The sequence below is a fragment of the Nothoprocta perdicaria genome, unplaced genomic scaffold, assembly GCF_003342845.1.
Source record: "Nothoprocta perdicaria isolate Ctin4 unplaced genomic scaffold, notPer1 scaffold_59, whole genome shotgun sequence".
In the NCBI taxonomy this organism is placed as follows: Eukaryota; Metazoa; Chordata; class Aves; order Tinamiformes; family Tinamidae; genus Nothoprocta; species Nothoprocta perdicaria.
Window position 1 is genome coordinate 721045 of NW_020455854.1, and position 25210 is coordinate 746254.

At 40.8% G+C, this 25210-nt stretch overlaps 1 protein-coding gene across 3 annotated transcripts in view; it reads right to left on the bottom strand.

The window, feature by feature from the left end:
* Positions 1-25210, bottom strand: part of CREBBP (CREB binding protein) — a 71868-nt gene that overhangs the window by 39758 nt on the left and 6900 nt on the right. For all 3 annotated transcript variants that reach the window (XM_026049001.1, XM_026049000.1, XM_026048999.1), the window contains 4 exons: positions 13244-13420; positions 5442-5691; positions 4799-4912; positions 174-416 (listed from right to left, as the gene is read on the bottom strand). In XM_026049001.1, coding sequence (XP_025904786.1) covers positions 174-416; positions 4799-4912; positions 5442-5691; positions 13244-13420 — 784 coding nt within the window. The remainder of the gene's footprint in view (positions 1-173; positions 417-4798; positions 4913-5441; positions 5692-13243; positions 13421-25210) is intronic.

The following is a 25210-nucleotide window of genomic DNA, read 5'->3' on the forward strand; positions in this document are numbered from 1 at the left end:
AGTCTAACAAACTCAAGTTTGTTAGGAATCAGCATGAACAAAAAGTCATTACTCAGAATAAGTGATCCACCAAACTGTTTATCCTATGTATTCTACAGTTCAATTTATTTTTTCAGCTTACTTTTCTCTTGTCCCACCACCATGTCCCCCCACACACTTTCTTTTTCACCTACCCAGTGCATTAATGGTCCTCATTTGCTGGTGAGCCTGAGGCTGTGCTGGTTGTTGGCCTTGTACCTGGGGCTGCAACTGTGTCTGGGGCTGGTTGCCATATGGCAATCCGAGGGCAGCGTAGGCTCGTTGCATGGAGCTGGGGTCAATCGGATTAGGATTACTTAGCGATGGAGTATTCTGCTGGCCTGTTCCAACAGAACCAATGGAATTCTGAATTCCACCAGCTGGAGAGCCTAAAAGGGCTATTAAAACAAAAACAAAAAAACAATGTTGTGGAAAATTCAATCAGATCAATGAGGGAAATTTTTTTAAAAAAAATCAGCAATTAACATAACGCACATATCTTTATACAATAAAAATTTTTTTTTGCCGAAGGACAGAATGACATCTGAGAAGTCAAATAGAGAAACTCGACCTCTGATTCTACAGGATACTCTAGAAATAATCTCATTCTCCAGAAACCACGTAACACTATCATGTGCAGTCTAAAGAGAAGTGCTGCACACAGGCAAATAAGCCTGTAATTGCTAGAATGTACAAAATGCAAAGCATAGGTTCCGATACAAGGTTAAATAGGATATTTGTGCTTGGTAGAGTAGATGCGGATAAAAAAGGCAATTCTGTCGTTTCCCTCTTTCTCTCCATTTCAGGGAGTGAATATTCAAAAATCTTTGCCTCCCTAATATCCTGAGTCGAGCCAAACCATTGTGCCCTTGGACATGAAGGTAATATTGAAAATTTGTTGGTAGAAATTTTCATTCTGAGCAATCACTTGTCAAATCCTCTAAAGCCCAGAGCACTTACCCTATAACTCAAGGTATTCGTCTACAATGATGGGTTTCAGAACGTGCTTTCAAAACTTAAAACAGTTCTAAGAGTGTCAGGGAGAGAGTGAGCTGGCTCAGGCTTCTGCCGAATGAGTTAGCAAATGACTATTTAGGTACTTGCTAACCTATGCGACCACCAAGATCAACCAATGTCTCTCATCAAGAAGACCTCATTTCCATTTCAGACAGGAAATGAAAATAGCAGAAAACTAGTTTTACTAAAACAGAACTGAACTAAAAGTATCTGCATTCTAGTCCTCATTTTAGCTGCCATTCCAAATAACAACGTTCCCCATTGGGAATGGCATATGGAGGATATCCTACATATATGGAGACACCGTGTCCTCAGGACAGAGACTCTGGTAGAAGTTCTACCCACTTCATTTCCCTCTCACGTATTTAAGATATAACGTGAGCTACAAATCTTTGATCTAAATACAGCAACAGCTTCCGATATTGCACCAATAGTTATTTTATTGGAATATATAAAAGGGGCACGTGTTAGAAACAAATTAATGAAAAGAGGCCTTCTGAGACATTAACAGCATTATCCAGGCTTTCTCAATCTTTGCATCAATGAAGAATAAATAAATAAACAACACACATCACCATATCCAAACTTTTCTCTCTCCAGAGGGAAATTCAATTGCATTTGTCAAATAATTATAAACAAATATACTCAATATACTTTTAAATATTTCAATCTTTATTATAATACCCTGTGTTTTTGAAAAACTATCCACTGTGTTTTCCATGTTGGACTTCCCAAAGAAATAAGACTTCCGTATGCTCGTACTCTGAGGACATGTTTTCTGAGGAATAACTTTTGAACGMATCATTTTCAACCAGCTTTAGCACAAAACTGGAAGCCTTCAAGTTGTTTGACTTGCTATCAGTTTCATAAGACAGACAAATAACAAAAATATACAAGCTCAACCTTTAGACTCCAGACAACTCACCCAGCCCAGACACTGCTCTATAAGAGGCTTTTGAATTCACTCTGTTCCTCTCTCCAGTAGGTTTCTCAAACACAAGTAAGATGATATTCTTTTCCTGCATTAACTACAGGATTAATCCTGTAGATTTATCTTCCGTGAGATATAAAGGGCAAATTCCCCCACAGCATTAATATCTAATGACCATGCAAACCTATCAGCAGGAACTAGGAATTCCTTAGCTCTAAGTCAGAGAACGACTGTTTTCTTACTGGACCAACTTCTTGAAACTCAAGGTGAGTAGACAGACCTCCTGAGGTCCTTCCATCAAAAAGGACTTATTTAAACTCTGGAATTCTCAATTTTTTCTTGTTGAACTTATTTAGTCTAAGAGAAAGATGTCTTTACACTAGTGTAAACCAAGAAATGAGAAATCTCTAAAAAGGTTTAGTGGTACAAAACCTGAGACACCTTGGAATTCAATGTGCTTCAGAGGCTGTCACAGCAGCAAAGGGTCAGTCCAGGAGCTACTAGCTGAGGAAAGAGAGTGACACTTTTCCATTTCCTAAAGAAAAGCTATAGGGAAAAGAAATTCTCCATCTTCAGCATTGGTTGCAAGAGAGGAGGCAAGTGTCCGGAAAGGGCCAAATGATGACACATGATACTGGAGACTGAGCAAGTAAGAAAGGCTTCTGGCCACCATGCTGAGGACACCCAAGAGTTTCACCACTACTCTCACTCTCCAAGGGAACAAAACTTGGCACCGCTCTCCTGAGGACYGTAAGCTTGGCTTGAGGCTCACAGGGAAATCGAGGAGTGCTGGAGAAGGCTCCTGCCCGTGGTTTTGTGCCGAGCTTTGGCAGTGGCATCAGCTGCTAAAGTCTGAGCTCAGACCTTCTGTTAGAGCAGCTGCAACAACCACAATCCAGCCTAGACTAGATCAGCTTGTTAAGCAAAATGYGTTTTTCAATTTTTTATTTCTGCCCCAGACCAAAGACCGTTTTCAAAAAAAAAAATTAAGGCATCTGTCAAGGCTGATGACAGGTTGAATGAGAAAAGCTTTAAAACTTTGCAGTATGGACAGTGAACGTCTTCTAAACAGAAAAGAGCTAACTGTTCTCTTAATTAAGCCCTTTTGGATGTATACATTAGCATTTGATCTAAATGATCACACACTCTCCCTTCCATAGAGTTCCTCACCAGTCCTCACAGACATACCCAAGGTTAAGTATATGTAATAGTTTCATTAAAGGCTGTATCATGCAAGGGGTAAGCAAAGACTGCAGAGCAGCTTAGGAGAAAAATGTCAGTATTAAGCTTAAAACAGATACACATATCTATATATACACATATATTTTTATGTCTCTATATATGTAGGTGTATATATATAAACATCAAAGGAAACCCCAAGCCTTCACAGGACAGCAATGAACACAAATTCCACTTTCCTCTGCTATTGTTCTGTTGCACTTAAGACAGGACATATCCTATCAATCCCAGAACAAAGTCATCTTTTTAAGGATTGCTTTTGCTCACTTTTGATAAATCACATAAACGATGTAAAGGCAAATACTGCAAAAACTACGGCTCTGCTGCAGCTTGTATAAAAATACATAATTCTATTATGCTAGAATTGTTACCACTTTGAGAACAACTGCATAGTAGGGATGTTATGCACAAATGAACCACATCTCATTAAAAAGCAAAGCTAGCAACACATTTTTTCAAAGACTAAACATAATTAATCACTTGAAACAAATGATTTCTTTTAACACAAAAGAAGCATCTCAATTATCATGAAGGAATTTGGTAGAAAATAGACAAAAATGTTTTTTTTTCCCCAGTTAGCTTGCTGGGTTTATTTTATTTATTTATTTGGAGGGGAAAAAAGTAGCCCGAAGCTGGACTATAACTAAAGTACACTCATTAACTATTTTGGGAGTTGCCTGACCAAAGTGTTATTCTCTCTTTGTCTTAAACTCTTCTAACTTCAGAGCTCTTTCCTTATCTTCCAAACTTTCCTCACTGCAATGTCAGCTTACAAGCAAATTAGCAGAATGCTTCCAAAACACTTGAAATTTGCAGGCCTGGAGTCCTTTGTCTGCCTTCTGCTTCTCAGCTCCTAAATCCTGTAGAAATTACCTAGACTTCCAAAACTGCTGCATCCATCATGTCAAACCTTGGCATGTTTTGAAAGGGTCTTGAATAAAACCTACCAAAAATCGGTATTTTCTGTTTCAGAGTAAGAGGGAAGTAATGGCAGAATTTGCCCACAAAAGTAACAGTTAGGTTATCACAGAAAAGGGGCACTAATAGAAGTATTGTAACTTGTGGAAGTTCAGCTAATCAATACCAGTGTTTAGCATACCTTAAGACATGCAGATTAGATTTTTTTCATATAAGAATTCACTTATGAAATTTTGTTTACTCAATTATCAGCACCTTGCTCTAAAAGTTGTTTCTATTAGTTTGAAAATTAATGAAATAGCTTACATCTTCCCAAAACACTACTGACATCTCAGTGACAAAATGCGTTACAACAGAAATCACAATCAGACCCAAATAACTACTGACATGCCTCAACAGAAAAGCCAGCCAGAAATTGCCATGCTTGTGGAAAATGGACGTGGGCCTGACCTGAAAACCCTCCCTTTCCTATATTGTATATTTAAGTAATAAATTGCATTAAATGATCAAAAAAGGAGACTTCACTTTAATACATTCATTCTTACATAAGAAGATCAGTACTTACAGCTATTAAGTTTGTCAAGACACTGTCAAAGTTTATTCCTACGCTGCACGTTTCATTAACTCCATTTCACCRTATCATTCCAAGATGACAGCAGTAAAACAACTACTTACGCTGTTGGTTTCTTTTATCACTGGCGTTTTTCAAAGGAAGGCACACGGGACAATCGTGCCGAGTACAATTCTTCCAGTGGGAGATGATTTGTCGTGAAGACGCACAATGAGCAACTATAACAAGGCAACGTGACAGAATTAAGCTTACTACTTGGTTTGCTGGTTTTGAATAAACTTATTTTTTCACAGAGCGCTATTTTCTCTCCTCTACAAGCAAAATTGTGAATATAACTAAAATCAACTAAATGCAACTGCAAACTTTTGGGACTCACTAACAATACCATAAGAAAACAGAGGATATTAGTGAATTCCGTGCGAGTGATTTAGATACAAACATGTGATGGATATTATACCCTCTTTCTGTAACAGTGGATGTCAAAAAGAAGCTTTCAAGACTACTGCTAGTACTATTCCATGTCAGAAAGGCAAATGTTGCTTTCTGTTTCYTGAAATGGAAACTGTAAAGAGAACAAAAATGGATATTGGGGGAAAAACAATAAAAAATTACCAGCAGTTCAGTTAAAGAACTAATTAACACCCGTTTGTGCCAGATATGGGCATCTTCTTCACCAAAGAGAAATACTGTGGAGAAGAAATCTTACATGGGTTGTTTGTCGGAGTAGCTTTAGCATCACGCTCTCACCTTGACAGGCTTTCCCAGCTTGGCAGTGGGTCATGTGGTTGAGGACGTTTTTCATGGTTCGGCAGTGCGGGAGGGCGCAGGCTCGCACCTCGCCGTTCGCCTGCTCGCGCCGCTGGCATTTGTGGGCATGGAGGAGCAAAACCAGTTGCTGCTGGATCAGCTTGCGCTTCTCAGGATCTGCTGTTGGTCCAGTTGCCATTGCTTGTGTTGGTACGATCCCCACTTGCTGGACTTGAGTTTGCATCTGGGACTAAGGAAAYGGTCAGTTAAGTATCATGTTTGCAAGGCTGAATTCTGAGCTTAATCTACAGTAATTTGAACATCACACGCCCATTCACCAAGCATTTTGATATAACTCGCTATCAGTACTATTAACCTGGTCTCTGGAGCTTTCTTCTGTATTCTACTTTTGGAACAACAAAAACATTTTGAGAATTTTTTTGTTAAGACACAACCAGTACTTGAATTTGAAAGCCATGCAAAAAATCCTCCGTTCATCAGGTAGATCACAAATCTAACAGGAAAAACAAACTCTTGCCATGCTGAATTTGGAATTCAAGTATGTTTCATATTATATTTTAGTATTTTAGGTATTATATATTTCAATCCCAGTTCTTGTCCCCAGTAGAAGAAAAAGGTCAACAGGTAAAGACAGTAAGGTTTATCTGATTAGACTTACGTAATTGTAGTAGTATAATTAATAAAGAATTAATTTTTGAAACTCGCACTATACTTTTTTTTTCTTCCAAAAAGGGCCATCTATATCCGCAATGCATTATGTACTCCTAAAGTACACTAGAGTTAAATGCAGGGTGATGCTCAGCTGTGTCTGCTTTTAAAGCTCCTTCCAATGTTTTACTTGGTAAGTAAAGTATTTTACGTCCACTACAACAAGCATGTTCACTAAGCAGCAACTTCACCAGAAGCAGCAAGTACGGGACCACGAAAGGGCTAAAATCCTTATGATTATTTTGCCTGAATTAATCCCACGGACAAAGGATAAACTGTCTCAAGAAGCAGTTTGATTATGCACTGCAAATGCAGGCTCCCAGGGAAAAGCTTAGCAACTTCTAAGCTGCCCAAGGAAAAATAGCCATTAAAAACACCTTTTTACAGAAAACAAAAAAGGATTTTGCTGGAGAGGTAGCACAGGAAGCAGCTCAGTGCTTTCTACAGAACCACTGACCAAAGCAACTTTAAGTGAAGGGATGAACCATTATGAACTAACTCGCTTTACTCCCAATCTTTAAGAAAAGTTTTCTAACTGAACTCCCTAGAAAGCTCCACAAGCTGCAGGATGGCACAATCCTCTGAGCTGAGGAAAGGTTGCCTGACAGAACTTATCTTTACTTGAGCAGAAAACTATTGTCCTCAGTTGTGCCCCTTGCACCTCAAGCACCTTTTCTTTTGGAGAAGGAAGCACAAAAGTCTGAGAAAACAAGAGGCTGGTATCTGATGGAGGAGCTCTGCTGTGAACAGTGATTTGGGAAGGAGCAAAACGACCCAGTGCTGCATCCCCCTGCCCAAAGCTTGCAATAAAACAAGCAGTAAAAGGAAAGCAGGAGAGGGAAATGCATCCCCTGAGGCTCACAGGGCATGCAGCTGAAATCAAGCTACTSCTTTCTCATGTGATCAAATGCACGAGAGCGGACAGGCTTTGCTGAAGTAATTGTTAGCTTACAAATAGGAAACAATTAGTTCAGCCAATCTGCACAAAAATACAGAGACCGTGCCAAAGAAAATCTTGTTGAAGGCAATGTTTTCGTCCCAATGAAAGAATTGCATCCCAAGCCAACGTCTTTCATATGCTCTGGCCCTACCAYGAGCGTGACTACAGTCATATCAGTGCAGAAATCGTGCCCAGGCCAGAAGGGGTTACTTGGAGATCAAGAAAAGAGCATGGATTAGCAGTGGTCACAGAATTGATACAAAAGAAGGTGGTATCAGCCCAGTTTCCACACAGCACTGCATTTTAAAAAGGCACTTCCTCTTCCATTATTTCTTATTTCCAAGTCCTTTTCTTCTTCCTCGTCATCACAGAATTCTGCTTTCTGAAATCACCCTATTAGGCCAAGTCCTGCATTACAAAATGTCTGGTGGTTCTTCAAGGCACGCCGCTAACTGGCAGTGGATCTAAGGGAGACAATTAAGAATCCACCGCTACAGGATTGATATTCTGATGTAGGTGTTTGTTCCGTAGACCTTTCATCATCCTAACCCGAGGTAATCTGCACCATCAAGGCAGTTAGCACTTTGTACTTGTGGATTTCTCAACCTGCTGACATCTCCGAACAGCAGAGAGAAGCTATTTACCAGTAAAGTGAGCTTCTTAACATGTGTCATCCGCATATCTGCTTGCATTGTGGGCACAGCCAGTTTATCAACCAAGGTTTTGGGGTTTTTTTAAATGCTTTCAGTAACTGAAGAGATATTGAAATGAGCAGAGAGGTAAGGTGATACTCTCAGCTCTGGCATACAAAGTCAATAACATGCACAGTCCTAACATGAATAATGTGCAGCCCGAGCTCTGCTTTAACAGCTTAGGTGCTCAAATGGATCCAGAGCTTTCATGTCAAGAGTCAGTACCAGGACTCACATCTATTGAATGTCTTTTAGCACTATAAACTTTTATCTTTGAAGGTGGCACCAAGGAGCGAACCTTAGAGCCTTATAAGACCCTGTGATACCCCACCATATGCCTCAATATTTTGCAGTTGACTGTCTTGGCAATCARGATGGGTCAACATCCTCCTTTGGGACAATACTGTGGAGCTTTATTGCCCTTGCCTTTATAAGCTTTCCGATTTGAATGACCATAAAAAGGTAGAAAATACACACCAAAGTAATGTTTTCTAAGCGATAAAGGAGTGAAGTTTTATAAAGGAATCTGTAGAGTTCAGTTCTCACACACATCTGAAGGCCAGAATACAATTTTAAGAGAGGCTTTTATACAATTTATCAGGTAAAAGAGAATGAGACGTTTGCAAGAGAAGGAAAGCTATGCCCACTGTGGAGCGCTTCACCCCAAGCGGTGGGAGAAGAAAGGGCAGGAGATATTCTCTGCCATATATGTTCATGTCCCGGCGACGGGAGCGTCAACCTGAGCCGCAGCTGAGTCAAGAGCAGAACCTGTTTGTCAGCTCTCTTCTGTCAGCCTAGCACCACAGTTATGAACGCCGTGAGAAATAAAAGCATGTTCTCCTATTCAAAGCAATGCACGTACTCAGCATGGACTCCTTCACCAAGGCAGGATAGAGACGGCTCCGGGTACAATAACACAGTTCCTCTGGCACGGGGCAGTAGCTGTCAGATCTCTTTCCAGTTTACTAACTGTGGACAATAGTATTCCAAGTGGTTTGCTAGGCTGCTGCTCAGCTTCCTCTCAGGTGAGAGGCTTTCTTGAGCAAGAGGAGTGAGCAGGAGGGCGTGCACATCCTCACAGTGCAGGGYAGGCAGAGGGGCAAGGTGAGTGCTGAGAGCAGAGCCTGTCACACTCCAGGGATGGGGACACAGCTAGAGAGAGCAGCAAGGGGACACCCGGCTGCCTYGGAGCCCACAAACAGCCCTGCTCTACAGCACAGGACTGTTTCAGCTCTTTGCAACGGAAGAAAATCGCTGAAACGTAAAGGAGAAAGCCTTCAAGCAAAGTTCCTCATCATGAARGCAAATAGGTAAGCAGAATGTAGGGTTTTTTTTTCCATAAACTGTTTTAGAATAAAATATGAATTACATATTTTAGGTAGTTACAGCTCTACTTGATCCAATTAAACCTAGTTTCTGATTTTAAAAGTTTTCTTGGTCTCTAGGAGGCCCACTGAAAAGCCACACCACCTCCTGCACTTTCTTTGCTCAGTTATTAATAAGCAAATCAAAAAGACACCAGAAGGAAGCACAGAGACAAACAAGGGGGAAGAGAAGYCTTAACTCAAGAAAAGCAGTTCAAAAGTGAAACTGAGATGAGCTGCTCTAGTTGAAAGTAGGGAGAAAAGGAGTCATGTCTTTGTGAGCTTCCAAAAAGGAACATTCTCTCGACTCCATCTGCTGGTCAGAGGGGTAACTGTGAAACCAAAGCAGTGCCCAGGACCGGCCAAACTTCACACACCCTATTTATAAACCCAGGTAGAAATAACAGACTTAATTGTGATGCCCATAAAAAAAATCCCCATTGTCACCTTGGAGCCTACAGCACCACGTGAACTGCAGCTCTTCAGCAAAGCTGATGGAAGTATCTGAGAGGGCTCCTACTCACCAACAGCCCATGATCTGCGAGTCCAATTTTAAGGGAGCTGCTCTTGACTCCCATTCCTGTTGCACAGGGTCCAATGCCCAAGGCGGGGGACCACCAGTCACTTCCACAGCCCAAACATTTTGATGATCTCGGCTCAACTGAGCATTGCCAGTTCTGTCTCAAACAATTTAAGTTACACTGAGTCTTAGTAGTACAACATCTCCAAAATGGAGACTTTTACCCATTTTGTGAGGAAAACTGACCGTATTCTGTGATAGCCAGGAAGCAGTAACTTTGTCCATTTTAAGAGCCTTCCACTGGTGGATGTCAAAATGTGCCGTGAAAAACTGCAGGTTTTAAGTAAGAATTTTTGAACTTTTGTGTAAGAAGTTATTCTAAAAATGGATTTTTTTTAAAATCCCTTATCTGGTAAGATAAGAGATTTTTGAAAACGGGCCATCAATTCATTACAAAGCTCAGTGAAGCAACCTTTAAAAAAAAAAGGCTGGTAAAACTCCAGCATCCACTAATATGTTGCCCCGCTCCACACAGTTAGGAAAAAAATAACTCCTCGTGCTGGACTTGAGCACTAATACCTTCAAGCTGACCTTTTAATCGCTTTAATACCATAAGGTTTGTTGCTGCTTTCCTAATTAAAGAGATTAACCCAAACGCAGGCAGCAGCGGCTTCCTGCCCGCTGTGCTTCCCAAGGCCTGGTGTAAGGTCACCCTGGGGAGAAAGGCTGGAAGATGCCCTAAGCTGCTGACAACCACTTCCATTCTGGGGAGGGAGAGGGTGGGTTTTGTCCCTCATGCTGCACACGGAGGGACAAACTGCTGCTGCTGCAGTCAAGGGTTCCTCGGCCTGTCAGTGGATGGTTAATGACCATGGCAGTGGGAAAACTGCAGGTTAGGGGCTGGGGTGTCACATGAATGCCACAACAGCACTTGGAAAATTATGGGTTAAGAAACATCCTTGGTTTTCTTTACTTCTACAGCATCAATTTAAGGTTAYGACAGAAGACACAAGCTTATTTAAATGATCCTTTCCAATGCTGTGTTTTCAGAAAAAAGAGGTCCTCATGGTCATTCTTCCCTTTTTCTCCTCCAGGTATTTTCTAGGTGTCTCCAAGTATCTACATATTCTTAGAGGCAACCAAAGAAAGTATTTAGTGTCCATATGGAAACTGATTTCCTGTCCTAGGCCATACATTAGCCACAGTTTCACTCACATGGGTTTGCCTCTCACGTGGAGCAGCACCTTTGGGGACCTCTAAGATAAGGAGCACAGTGAGGGCTGTTTTGTCAAGATAGGTGGTTCCAATCAACTTGCAAAATGCTAAAGGTCATTTTAAAAGAAATGTAGCATTTTCTTGTAATAGACACAGGTTGAACTTTTGATCCTCCATAGTTTCACTTCTGGTAGACTTCTGTAGTGTAATACACTACTTGAAAGACCCTCCTCCCTTCGGGAAAGAAAGGAGGCCGTTCTCCAGCAGGCCGAGCATGTGAAATCAAATGATTGCCTGGGCTCTGAACACAAGGTAGGCAAAAACAACATGAAGGATGAAGGAAGAAAGCCTGGCCTAAAGACTAAAGCGCTTTACCTCTGCTCTGGAGAACTGTCTCTCTCAAACACGTCGCTTTTCAGAAGCACCATCTGGGTCACATTCTAGCTACCCAGGCTGAGGTAGAGGTACCACTTCCATAAGAGCCACAGACCCAAGTGAAATGCAAGTAACTTGACCTAAGACAGCTCACCTGAGGAGCATTTTGTTTAAAGTCAACAAATTCTTCTCATCTCATCCAAACTTAAAGTACATGCACATTTCACTGAAATTCCATCAAAAAGATCACTTGGAAAAGACTAGTGGAGTGAAATGTAGTATTCCCTACAATAAATAAGGCCCACAAGACAAACACTGAGTAGTGGAACAAGATGTTGACTGTCTGCTCTGTCAGAGGACACCATTCATCCTGTGTACTGAATAAGGCAAAGTCCCCATGGAAGAAATGGCATCTGGTCACACATATACTACCACCAACTAACTACCTCTTTACTCGCTTACGTCAAGTAAAAGACAAAATGTAACGACTCTGACATCTCCTTTAAACTTCTTGACTCTGCAAGAAAAACGTTTAGTTGGAAATTTCAGTTTTTAGAGATGAAAGGAGCATCTTTCCCTGCAGCTCCACCATCAGGCAGTGCAAACAACCTACTATCTGCCACGCGAGCCATAAGCAGAGTTGAGATCTTCTGGCTCTACAACACAGATGCCAATCACCCGGAACAGYCATTACCCTCTGCACTTGCTCGAGGGAGAAAAAGATGTACAGGACATTTGAGAATTTTGGCATCTGAGAAACAAAGAAAGATGGTTTTGATTCTCCTCCTCYAAGAAGACAGCTCACGTTTTTGACATTTTAAAGTAATTGCAACTTACAGTACTAGAAAAGTAGGTTTCTGTTTTCTTTGTCTTTTGGACAAACTTGAAGAAATTGAAAGTTGTTTCTTTTACCTCATCACTACACTAAGTCTTTCCCCACAATTCTGCATGTGCACAAGGGGCAGTCTGAATATAACATGGCCTTAACTCCAGTTACCAGCTCCTTCCAAAAGAAAAATCACACAAAGTAAAACATCGTATCATAAAAAGATCATATAAAATAAATATTTCTCAGTGTCAGCAAAGGAAACTTAGGAAATGTTCCTCATAAATTATGGAGAAAGAAGAAACTTGGGTTTATCATCTCCCATTCCCACTCACAAATTGCCCAATTAGCTTTAAGTAGGTAACAAATCTACTGTTAGGAGGACATACATAGGCATAGCTTGTGYCAAAAAAGAGCCGTTTTTCTAGTTAAATTAAAAAATAAGCAATTTGCATCTTATGGAAGGTTTGACAAGTTTCTATAGTAACTGCTCTCATGTACAAAACGCAACAAGCTGCAGTTTCCATAGAAACAATACAAGCAGTTTGATTAATACGCAGGCAAACTGAGACAAATGGGAATATTTAATTTCATTTTATAAGGAAAACTCTAGTAAACAGAATATTACAAGCTTGGGCGAGATACACTAATGAGCACTATTCTTGTAGGTTTGTGAGCTGCATGCATGGCTTGCGCAATCTGAACTGAAAACCATGTGATGTGCTTCCTGGAGTAGATCACGGAGATATGGGAGTGCTCCTTGCCTTTTCAGGGAAGTTTGCAATGTATACAAAACAGATTCTAATCGTTTCGGTTGTTGAATGTTACAAATAGCACTCAGAGAGAAAACATTTTAAACTGGCTTGCAACTAAGTGCAGAAGGACAAAACGAGAGGATGTAATGGAATCCTGCAATCCACCACAGTGCCTGCTTGGCAATTTAAATTGCTGCTCAAATGCAACTCACAGACTGTCTATGTGCTCCCTCAAGTGGTATGGAAGCACCAYGGGGCAACTCTGATGTCTAAAGGACCACACAGAGGAGGTCAGAAGTACAATAAAGTTGCAAGACAGTCACTCATACATTTAAAACATCCTATGAAGACATAACAAGCAAAAGAAATAGTATGAGACAACTCACCATATTTGGCACACTGGTGACTGGAGTATTCTTGATGTCAGTAGGAAAGGGAGACAAACTATTTGCCATGCCTGGCTTGGTTGGTAACTGCGGATTCACTCCTGTAGTTCCCATCTGCTGCCCTCCAGTTTGACTGAAAGGCTGCCCAAAGGGACTAGTGTTACCTGTCATTCCCATCTGGAAGAGAATGAATGAAATTATTATCATTTTCTTGATCCAGAACAAAACATATGTCACGTACCCATCACTGTATTCATAGAGCCCAACTTCCACTTAAAATTGCTAAATATTCAATTCTCAATTTTGTAACATTAATCAAATTTAAAATCATTTWAAAATATTTGGCTTTTTGCATCTCCTCTGTATCTAAAGCCTTGCAACTCAACAAAATTTCATGCAAATGAAAAAGAGAGCATAAGATTACCCTTCTCAATCTGCACTGACAGAAGGCTACTTTTTCCCAACACTTCAAAAAATTTGGAAAGTACAACCACCATTCAATCCTGTATTTTGTGTATTCTGTGCACAAAATCAGATGGAAGGAGAGGGGAATACATACAAGCACCCAACAAATGGTCATCTACTTAGTTTTTCCCTGCACATATCAAAATATATGAACAAACAAAAGGATCTCTACAACTGACATTTGTGACAAATGACAACCCCAACACTTCCTAAGAATTGCAGGCAGAAACAAGGCTCGCACTGAATTAAGAGAAAAGCCGTTTAGCATGAAGAACAGTTTTCCAAGAAAAGCAGCGACATCTCTATTACTTTAGCCAGTTAATACCACACTGGACATTGGCCTTGGAGAGGGACATTATCAGGAATTCACTTCTGAAGAGGATGACTAAGAGCARGACCCGCAAAAAGGAAGTCAGCACAAAAAGTCAAGGGGACAGATTATGTTTGTGCTTTTTACCCCTCTTCAACTGGAAGAATTTTAGAAGACCTCATGTCTGCTCGAGGTATAAAATTCAAACACCGAGGAMGTCTTTATTTGGAATATTAAATCCTGGTTTTCCTTGCTGCAGCCTGCAGCACTCTAAGCTTTCCAGGGCTTTTCACTTCTGTTAACGGCAGGAATCCAGGACCATTTCCATGGCTGGAGAGAACATCTACGCTCGTCAGCGCCTGCATTCCCAGTCCCTCCATTATGGAGTATGGAYGGAAATAGGGACCAAGCATCGCTGGAGCGCGCGCCATCCCCTCCGGCAGCGCGCTCTGGGCTTGCGCGGAGCTGGCCCTCTACGCATTCATATACTTGGTTATTGCTTTTATTAAAAATATTGTTGTTATTAAAAAAACACATCTGTTAACCTGCCTTTCTTTTTTTTTTTTTTTTTTTTTTTAAATTGGGACACATGTCTTGATCTGATGAGAAACTGGAATATAACTGTAAATGCCATTTTTTTTTCCCATAATAGCTACTCCCCAAAACTTTAAGAAAAGACTTTTTCCCTCCACCACCACCAGGGTGAAATGAGGTGGTGGGAAGCAGTTTTTAATAAAATGGTCCAATTGCCACAAAAATGGGAGGTCCTACAAACTGAAGAATGGATCAGGCTACTTCTGAAATGCTTATGACTTTGGATGGAGCGTCTGCATACAAGAGAGGCTTTACATCATCTAGCTCAATAGTTTCAATGCTGAACTAAGTAACACATTCAAAAATGAGGTAGAGCTAGTAATAAAAACAAATAAATAATAATAAAACACTGCAAAGAAAGCATTCCTAAAAAGATGTCACCATACAAAGCATCACAAATACAACAGGCAAGGATTCACCTGTGCTTGAAGAGTCGTTTTAGAATAGTAGCTTTGTACAAAAACCTACACACTGTTGCCTGCTATTTTCTCTATCAACGAGGATCTTTTCAGTACTTGTGAGCTAGAGGCAGGACGGGTGCAATTGAGAGTGTTAATTCGCACAACTTGAAGTAATCCCAGCCCTCCGTGCTCAGAGAAATCAGCCTCTCCATGCCTAGTCCATACACACAGATGCAGATTTGCTCCACAATTACGAGCAAAACATTTAATAAAATTACCCATGTAGCTTAATCCACTATTTCATATGTGTTTCAATGTATAGGAAAGACTCATCTGTAACAATCCAACCAACACCACGACAATCTCTCAGATTTCATTTTGAAGAGTGAAGAAAACTTCTGCAACAATAAGATGAAATTCTGAGAAAGTAGCTAATGACTATTTTTAAATCCTTCAAAAGACAGAAATGGGAACATTAGCTATGTGGCTGTTACTCAGGTTCCCCATACCTCTAAATCCACAAATACAAATTTTTATTGTCCACACAATAGTCCTGTTGTTCTGTTCAGTCCTGTTCTGTCTTGTTCTCTATATTTGCTTTCAGATTTGGGATTTTTAATTGAATAATGTCCTGATTATACTGGCTAGCACTGCTATGCTTCTACTTAGAGCAGCCACCATCGCCATCATGAGAGCACAGCAGTGAGATGGAATGGGGAGAGAAAAGTTTCTCAAATCTAACGCTTTATTTTTATTATTTCCACTGCTCCACTTGGGCCAAACCCACAAGGAGGAAATGGTGAGGACAAAATCCTACCTGGAGCTTGCAGCTGAAGCCCACTTGTCCACTCACACATGGGCTGGGAAGCAGCAGGAAGGGCTYGGCACAGACTGTTTCACTGCCCTACTAAGGTAGCTGCCCTGAGCGCGCGCAACTCAAAGAGTTTTCCAAAGAGGTAACTGGGTAATTTTCCAAAGAGCACTAGGTAACTGCAACCCCCAAAACGCTTGCTTTGTCATTTACCTTTAGTATTTCTTTCTCAGCAAATCTCCTAACACATCAGAGCTCAGTACAACAGCAGAAAGAAAGAAAAGCAAAAATACAACTTTTTTTTTTTTTTTTTTTTTCTACAAGCTGTTTTGAGGAGGATAATGTTTCCCTACTCGAGTGGTTAAGTTAATAGATACTTGACCGAAACTTTAAGAAATGCCTTGTGACTCTTTCAAATCAAATAGAAACTTGTCAGCTTACCATTTGAAAACTTGTATTTTTTAAAGGCTGCTTTTGGTTCAGAGTATTTTTATGTATACATCTACGCTCATAGAAGTGAATGGATCCCACAGCTAAGTTGTACTGGTCCACAGCTTTAAAAACAAACAGCACATACTGTGGGAACACTGTAAACCTTACACATGCTCTTGAACCCTCACTTCACTTTTGAAAATCAGTGCCACTGAAACAGACTGCCGAAGTTCTGGGGTTTTTTGTTTCCTTTTGGTAAAGATGGGCTTCAAACAACTACAAAACCACAACATGCAAAGATGGAAAGACCCATCTTATGTGGCAATGCTTTAAGTAAATATAAAGGTAGAAGTCAGGAGAGACAATACACAAGATGAATTACTGCTCACAGTAGCAGTAAAAAGGTAAACAACTGTTTTGTCTTCTAAGAATTGGACTCCTTAACACGGCTCAGTTCTCCAGACACTAAAAGAAGGGCACCCAACAATGCAAGAACAACCAGTGAACTGTTATGTAGCAAAGATTTTGCACCGCACATTCATTCTGCAAACTGAAACCACCAGTCTTGAAGCTTCTGAAAACCAGAAAGTTCAAATTCAGCRCCAAGAGCCCTTCAAGCTGCCTCCCCATCAGGGTTTTCCTGTGTGAAATGAGGGGGCAGGCAGGGGGAAGCAAGACACTCAGAAGATTTTTGTTTTCATATTTCTCAACAGAACTTTGATCCCCAAATTGGTTAATTCACAGAAATATTACTAGATAATTCCAAGACATCAAAAAAACCCCACCTACAACGCAAGAACACAGTAGTTAGCAGCCTGATAAGCTCTGTCATCTGCTTGTGGGACTCTGAGCCACCACAAAAACTTACGTTGTGCCTGGTTTGTTAAATTAACCCTCCTGAAAGCAAAGAACGAACAGGCTGTCTGGCAGAGCTCCTTCGTTTCCCACCAGCAATGAATGGCCACGGGCCTGTACCACAGGGCTACTCCAGCTTCAACGTATCCCTGYATTAGCATCACAACAAAAGCCTAAAACTTCTCTCCTACCCATCTACCCTATGTTTCTATTTCAAAATTTCAGTTACGTTCCAGTTCGCTTCCATTCAATTCCTAGGATCCTAAGGATGCTCTTTTCACCGCTGCCTCCTCTTCCTCTTTCATTTAGTCATCGATTCGCCTCCTCTTCCTACCAGCTTGGTTGTTACTTCACCACCGCCCTTCTCCAGCGGAACTGCCACGTTCTGTGAGGCATGTTCTCCACTCCTCCACACCAGCAACCATCTCCTCTGGGTCCCACCTCATTCTCCTGCGGCTCCCGCTTGATGTTTATGCTTCCATCTTTCCTGCAAGCTCTTGATTCCTCACAAGTCGTTTGCAGTCACAACTGCAACAAGTGCTGATGGAGGGAAGTTAGCCCCCAAAAAACTAGAAAGCTTCCCTCCTAGCTCCTTAGTTCGTGCTCTTTCCACCAGCATGTTTGCTACCTGACTGTTCCAACAACCACAGCAAGACAGACTGAGAAGGGATGGAAGCCACACTAGCTCAAAAACTGCAAGTTAAGGGCAGAAGTCAAGAGTAACAAGTATGTAAGAGTTAACAAGCATGATTTCAATCAGGTATTTATACTGTAAAACAGTTCTCAGCAAAGCATTCATGCTACTGTTCCTTAAGGGAAAGAGGCTTTTAATCTGGTAATTCTGCTATCCCAGAAAGATAACCAGACTCTGTGCCCCTTTCTTATTGCTATGGCAACTCTCTAAGATACCAGTATCTGTTACTGAGTGTGGATAGAAACAGATAATTTCATTCAGTCCTCACAAGCCAAGCAGGGTGCAAACTTAGAAGTTGAAAACAACTCAACTCGCAACCTTTGTTTGGCAGACAAGGACAACGCAAGGCACCTCGCGCTGCCGTGCTCTGGGAGGCAGGCGTGGGAGGCGGTTGGTTCTGCTTTTCAGCTATTTCTCAGAGCAGAATGGTTCTGATAGCAGTTATTTTGAGCCCAGAATTCAGTTTCCTCCACTTCCTGCAGATTCACATATTACAGACCAAATCTGTGACCAAATACAGACCAAATCTCAGTACCTTTTGTGATGGTGAAATTTGTAGTTGATAGCACAGAAATGAGAACTTCAGTAATCTAATTTAAACATAGCTTGGTACCAGACTGGATCTCAGCATTATCAAGTTTCTTTTCTTCTATAACTTCCTCTCCTCTTTCCTTTATCGCCGCACACAAACCACAGCACTTCTTCCTGGAGCCCAGCACCACAGAGCTGCTCCCTGTTTGTAACACTCATCTCCCAGGCCGTTAATAAACCCTGCTCCGTCCTGCTCTACTCTTAAGTTTTTATTAACTATCCCTTGAGTCCTGCCACTACAACCAGTTCGCTCAGCCAGTATTTAGCCCTACTTCATTGCCACATATCCCTCTCAGTCTTCCAAGACATGCAACCAATACAAACATGCTGCAAAAATCATTGACTGCTACAAGGTGCTTCTTCACAATCCCCTTTTTAGCTTTCCCTCTAAGATGCTGCCACAAACCTCACAATTATATGTATTTCTGCTCTTTACAACCCATTTTCCTGCAGGTAATTCTGATCTCTCCTGCTCTAACACATCCTTCCCACTGGAGTTTCCAAACATAGTAAATTAAATGTCAGGGGAGTCCGAGGCTGCTATCAATTTTTCTGCAAGAGTCACCCTCGCTGAGAAGCACTAAGACACAACCAGGAGCAGCATCTAGTAGTGACACCACTGCTGCTTTTAGGTCATTGTTGCCTTCATACAGTCAAACAACATCAATGCTGCACATGTTGTTATGATCAGTGGGTCCAGAGCAGTCATTCTCCTCAAGTCTTGGAGCACTGCTTGTTCTACAGAAAACTAGAAGGTTATTCTGGGAAAGTAGTGGGGGGAGAAAAAAAAAAAGCACCTCTCTACACACAACCACCCACAGATGCGGCCTAACCTGACAGCAGATAAAATACTACAAGGTTGACACGGCARTCCAAGAACTCAAAGCAGCATGCCTTCAGTGGAGAATAAGCTTGGTATAAAGTAATCTGATTATCATCCAATCCCATAAACTAATAATAAAGCAATAAAGCTACCATTAATATTCAATTCAGTAACAAGCAGTTTTGCTCAACTAGCAAACAGTCTTAGCAAAAGGCAGCAAGTTAGACAAGCTTGACTAGACCATCATTGGAAGAGCTCGAACAACCAAGCCAAGCCCTCCAGACAACGGTGGGAGGCAGAAAGAGAACCCTGGGTGAGTGTAAAGCCTAAAAGCATCTTTAGGCTTTTGGCTTGAAGCTCATGCTAGTGTAATGAYGACAATCACATGGTATTAAATCTTCAAAAAAGAGACGTAAAAATGACAGATTCAGAGCAGAAGCCTGAAAAATTTACAGGACTAAAAGGTATACCCTACAATTCAGACTAAAGAAGCTCAATTTATTTAGTTTGTCTTAAAAAAGAATTAAATTACCCCAAAGTACCAGTTGTGGGAATGGAAAGGTGGCAAATGAAGGTTTCCATTTAGCAAAGATAGACTAACAGGTAAAATCTCAAGTTAAATAACTTCCCCCCCTGCCTCCCCACCTCCCAAACAACAAGAACAAAATAAAGAATAAAGGATTTACGTGAGGAAGTCACTCTGAACTTAAAGTTGTATTCATTTAAAATAAAAAACACTAAATAGTTATGTGTTTCTACTTATAAATAGGAATTAACCACAGCCTATGAYTCTATGCTAGAGAGGTCATGATAAGTAATGAGAGGTTTTTCTCTTTACAAAGGAACCTAATGACAGAAAGTGAATCAAAAGCTCCCATCTGTCTACAGAGTACACACAAAAAAAGTGAGAACACTCATCTCAGCAAGCAAAGTGATACTAGACCTAGATCAGCCTGCTAAGTCATTAATCAAAGTCAGGGAGAACTACCAAAATCTGGGAGAGCAGAAGTGCAGAAGAGGACCTAAAYCCTGTATCAGATATCGCAGCCTCCTCCATCCAGCCCTTCATCCATCTAGAGCCCACTGGCCAATCCCAGCTCTTTTGGATAAAGGTCATGCCAATAATTAAGTTCCTGAGATTGCCCAGTAGATAGATGGACATGTAGATAATGACACTCAAATTAACGTTGCCTCCTAGCAAAGGCCGGAGGGCTCAGCCATCGCCCGGCGCAGGTCACAGCTGCCACCCGGGGCTCTGTGCCGCCACCGACATCACTCGCCTGGTCCTCTCAGCACAGCACAAAGATCACATGAGGACACGAYGAGGGGAGGAAGGCACCGTAGGAATCAGTTTAGAAACCTCTGGGMCGTAATAAAGTACCACAGTTGCTGAAGGGCCAGCGCGAGGAAAGCACAAACCCTGCACAGCCAACGTGTTGCTACTGTTCTGCCTTTAGTTTTGGCAATTGCAAAAAGTGACATCACCTTTCTTACCCACCTCACAATCTCTTCCTATACCTCTGAAGATGGGAAAATATAGCAGGAAGACAGAAAGATGGCCTTTTAGTCAGTCACTGCCATGCTTATATTATTCTGGATTTAGTCTATGCTACAAAAGTTGAAGCCAATCTTAATGCCAAGCCTCAGATTAATCATTAGACTTTTGTTCCAGAGAACACAACAAAGTGTTAGGATCAGGGAAAGAGGGGAGAAGAGGGGCATCCTGGATAGGATCTGTTTTGATAAAAGGCTAGATCATCACAAACTCTCCTCGTAGTGTTGAAGAGTTGTACACGTAAAAGCCTGTTCAACAGCAGCAACTGCTCTCATAAAATGTCCCATCTCACAGGACTGCTTTCCTCAATCCTGTATGAGGAATAATAAGAATAAAAAAACACCTTCTGCTTTCTCCTATTCTATCAGTGCAACAAGCCAGTATGAAATAACTCTGTAACTGTTGAACTAGTTTCACCTTTCAAACGCTACCTTTAGCTACAATTCARTTTTCTCAAACCTTGAGCTGCAACTTCAAGGTTACACCGTAATCCCCAGCACAGTGACTGTGCCTTACACACAAGTCTCTTCCAAGACAATAATCCAGCAATTCCACAATTATTGCAACTCAGCATCTCACCTGCTTCATCAAAGTTCAGCACCAGGAAGTTARAGACCCCTTTTTAAAATTATAAACAGCTGAACCGATGTGAAATGGCTATTTTCTACTTCCCATCCTCAGCTGCAGATCCTAGAAATCTCCCAAGGGTTTGGCATGAACACAAACGGTTGATAGAAACATACGGTACGTTTGGCTGATGCCCACGGGCCATCACTGACCCAAGCCCCTGCAGGAGGGGCTCCTCCAGGCTACCTTGGCTTTCCTCTTTGGGGCTCTCACCAAATCCACTCACTTCTTACTCCACTACTAGACTAAGCTTCCAAAGCCCTGGTGCCCAAATTATCATTCCACATCTGGGCTTCCAACATGTTTGATACCATGTGTCAAGCTTCATWTTTCCCATTCATTGAAACAGTTTTCTTACCAAAAGAGGTGTCACCTTGCTCAGTTTCCATCATTTTCTGCTCAACTCTTTCTCATAAGGAAATCAAGCATTCGGGCACCTCAGAGGTCCATGATTCATCAATTAAAGTATACRAATGCAAACACAGATCTGCTCTAAGTAACATGGGAACATCAGGTGCTTAAAACTGATTTATCAGCTATGTTGAATACTGTTAGTAAGGAATAAGATGAGGACAGAACTACTTTCACACAGCTCATTTGCCTTCATCCAGAGCAGTAGCTCTGTAACAGAGACGGAGACCTATGCTTTGCTATCTGCACTGCTTCACTACAGATTCCCAGAGGAGTTAAACACACCAGTTTCACCGTTACCATGATGTGGCATCAACCAYGCACAGTTAAATCCTCCCAAGTTCACGGGTGTTATTGCCCCCGCTCCAATCAACCGCCCCGCTTGGCCGTGCGGGGCGAAGCGCGTCCTTCCAGGCAGGCGCCCGGCCAGGACTTCGCCCTTTGGACTCTTATCTCCCTCTGGTATGAAGCACAAATCAGTAACACGAAACAAGGTCCACCTAGCTGATTAAGGCTCACTGCAAAGTGGAAAAGACAGGCCTGGGTGGAAGTTATGTTGGTTTGGGAAGGGAGAAAAAATAGGCTTTCCGCACCAGGTTGGCACCATCTTGTATCTGTAAGTTGGCCTTGGCTTATTGCTATTTCATCCTATAGTAAGGAAGTCACCATGGTGCTTGGAATATATATGCTAAAAGGACAGATGGAGAAGCAAAGGAAAGGATTAATCACTGCATGGCAGAAAGCCAGTGGTATTAGCAAAAAAAAAAATTAAAAAAGGGAGTGAATCCAGTTTAGGTGCCAAGACAGCAGCTACAGAGGCTATCCTAATATAGTGCCTTAGTTTAGGTGAAAGGTCCTAATCAATAAGGCAGATCTGGCAGTTTGATAAAAACATCACTTGAATTCACTTCTAAAGTCAGTGAGCAACAAGTCTGCCTTTAAAGCAAGTAAATAAATAAATAAATGGCTTTTCAGGAATAATTTTTGGAGAATAACTAAACCATGACCTGGTTTTCATGTTCAGAGGAGCATATCTTGTCTTGATGGCCTCCATCCTCTACCTCTTGGGCTAACCGCTGTAAAAAAGCCTAAAGAAAGATTTGAAGCTTTCAGTATCTTGCTGTTCAGTAGTAAACTCATGTAAAATAAAAACAGAGTGTAAGGAATAACTGTAGTTTATGTCATCCTTGCAAAACCAAAGTTTTACTAAAGCTAGAAATAAAATTTAAAAATCTCATTAAGAAAAAGCCAGTTATTTTATTACTGCTTGCAATAAAATTTGAAAACTCCTTCCAAGCATTTTACAGAGGTCAAAGGACAAATTTAAGTATTCCAAGGAAACAAGTCTACTTTCCTATTACTAAAATTCAAAAGATGAGTTTGGAAAAAAGAATTGTTATGAATTATTGGCTATATGAAGGGCAAAAGCTTTAAGTAAATTTAACTAGAAAGTTAGTTTAACTAGAAAGCTTGCCCCATCAGGAAACTTGCCTGCATGCACTGTGTATAGGAATGAAGAAAGAAAATGTCTCCAAACTTTCTTCTTTAGGTAGGGTAGGAGGGGAAAGAGAGTCTGTGAAGGCCCAGCCCTTGACAAAAACGGAAATACTATAGGAAGAATTAAAGTAACTTTGGCACTTTTCATTGCTGTGCATCTGCTTATGAATCAAGCACAGAGCTCAGAAGGTCTACTCTGTAGGAAGTGTAATCTCTGAAAACAAAACCTGGAAGGTTTTRCTGAAAAATTAGCTACAATTGATTAACGTATTCAAATCAAAAATCAAATTCAAATCCAGAGTTTTTGACTGCCAAATGGAAAAATAGTCTTTGTTCGGATAAATAAGCTTATAGCTGTCTTACTACATAAACACAGAATATGAAGTTTGTCAAAACCATGCCCAAATTAACAGTTAAAAGAGGTTTCAAAGGTTTGTTTCATGAAGAAAATCTATTTGCTATTAGGTCAAAGTTCAAACAAACAAGAARAAACACTAAAACATCCTTTTTAACRGTGTTTTTTRATGTTTGCAAAGCTTTTCATCRCTACAGCGWTGCCACCACTAGAAATCAAACATCTCTAATGTATTTATTTTCTTCCCAATTCATCTCTAGGCATCCAAGTTAGCTCAGACTGGTAGACTCAAATAGATTTCATTGTGACGGATAAAAATGCTGCAGAGAAGGACGAGATGCACAACACTACTATTCCTATACCATGCAATATGAGATTAAGTCTATCAAAGTATTTTGCAAGAAAACAATAAGCAGTTTAACAGGGATCCAACTGCCTGTGCTCTGCACGATACATGTGATTTATTTTTATTCATAATTAACATTACTTAATAAAATAGAATCCCTGAATTAATATAAGCATGACCACTTGCATTAAACAACCCAGTTGCCTTAAAAGAAACACAAATAATACAACACGTGAGAATTCAAATGTAATCTGAAATCAATCCTATTCAAAAACACTTGAAACAAATTTGAAAGAGTTTAACGTTCAATTAAGAGGTGCCTCTCCACACGGRTGGCTGCATGCTCAGGCACCAACATCTTTATGAGTTTACTAACAGGAGGCATTAGTAGGTACTAAAACACTCGTTACCATCACAGCAAAACAGAATCTTATTATGCAAGAATCCAGTTCAAATGTTTTTCCCTCCAAATCATTCCTATAGGTTCCCATAGCTTACTGGAGACAGCTCAGTAACAGGAGTGCAAGCCAGGCTCCAAAAGTTGATAATTAAAAGCAATAGCCTGTTTTGAAAGAGTGGCATTACTTAGGAGGTTTATTTTCCACATTTATCTTCCATAGGGTGGCTAAACTCACATTAACAAAGAGTCTGGGCCATTCTATCCATGTGGGTAAACGGCAATCGTGCTCTTGAGATCAACAGCAGCAGGAAAGAAGTCTCAAAAATACAATGAAAAGAGGTACTGAGTCTACTCTTTTTACAGTACATACACACCTTGGCAGACACAAATCCTAAAGAGTGGATACATGAAGGGAAGGATTCTATTTCTAAGATAATTATTTTATTTAGAATTTACTTAGAATTGAAAAATCATTTAGAAAAACAATTGTCAAATATGTTTATTTTGAAAAACTACATTAACTTGAAGAAATACCTAGAGATCTTCAGTCTTTCTGCACGAACTTTCTCTCCCATAATGACAGATTCAGCAGCTCATGCAATGCTGTCAAGATAGGGTATTAACAGGTAACCACCTTAACATCGACCAGCAAGGCAAACTAGGCCTGCAAACACAGAGCCTGTCAAAAGCAGCCACACAGCAGCTATGGTATTATACAGAAATTTATTATTAGAATGTATTTTGACCAAAGATGTACACTACCAAATCAAGGAAGCAGTTGCATCCCWATGACTTGCCGA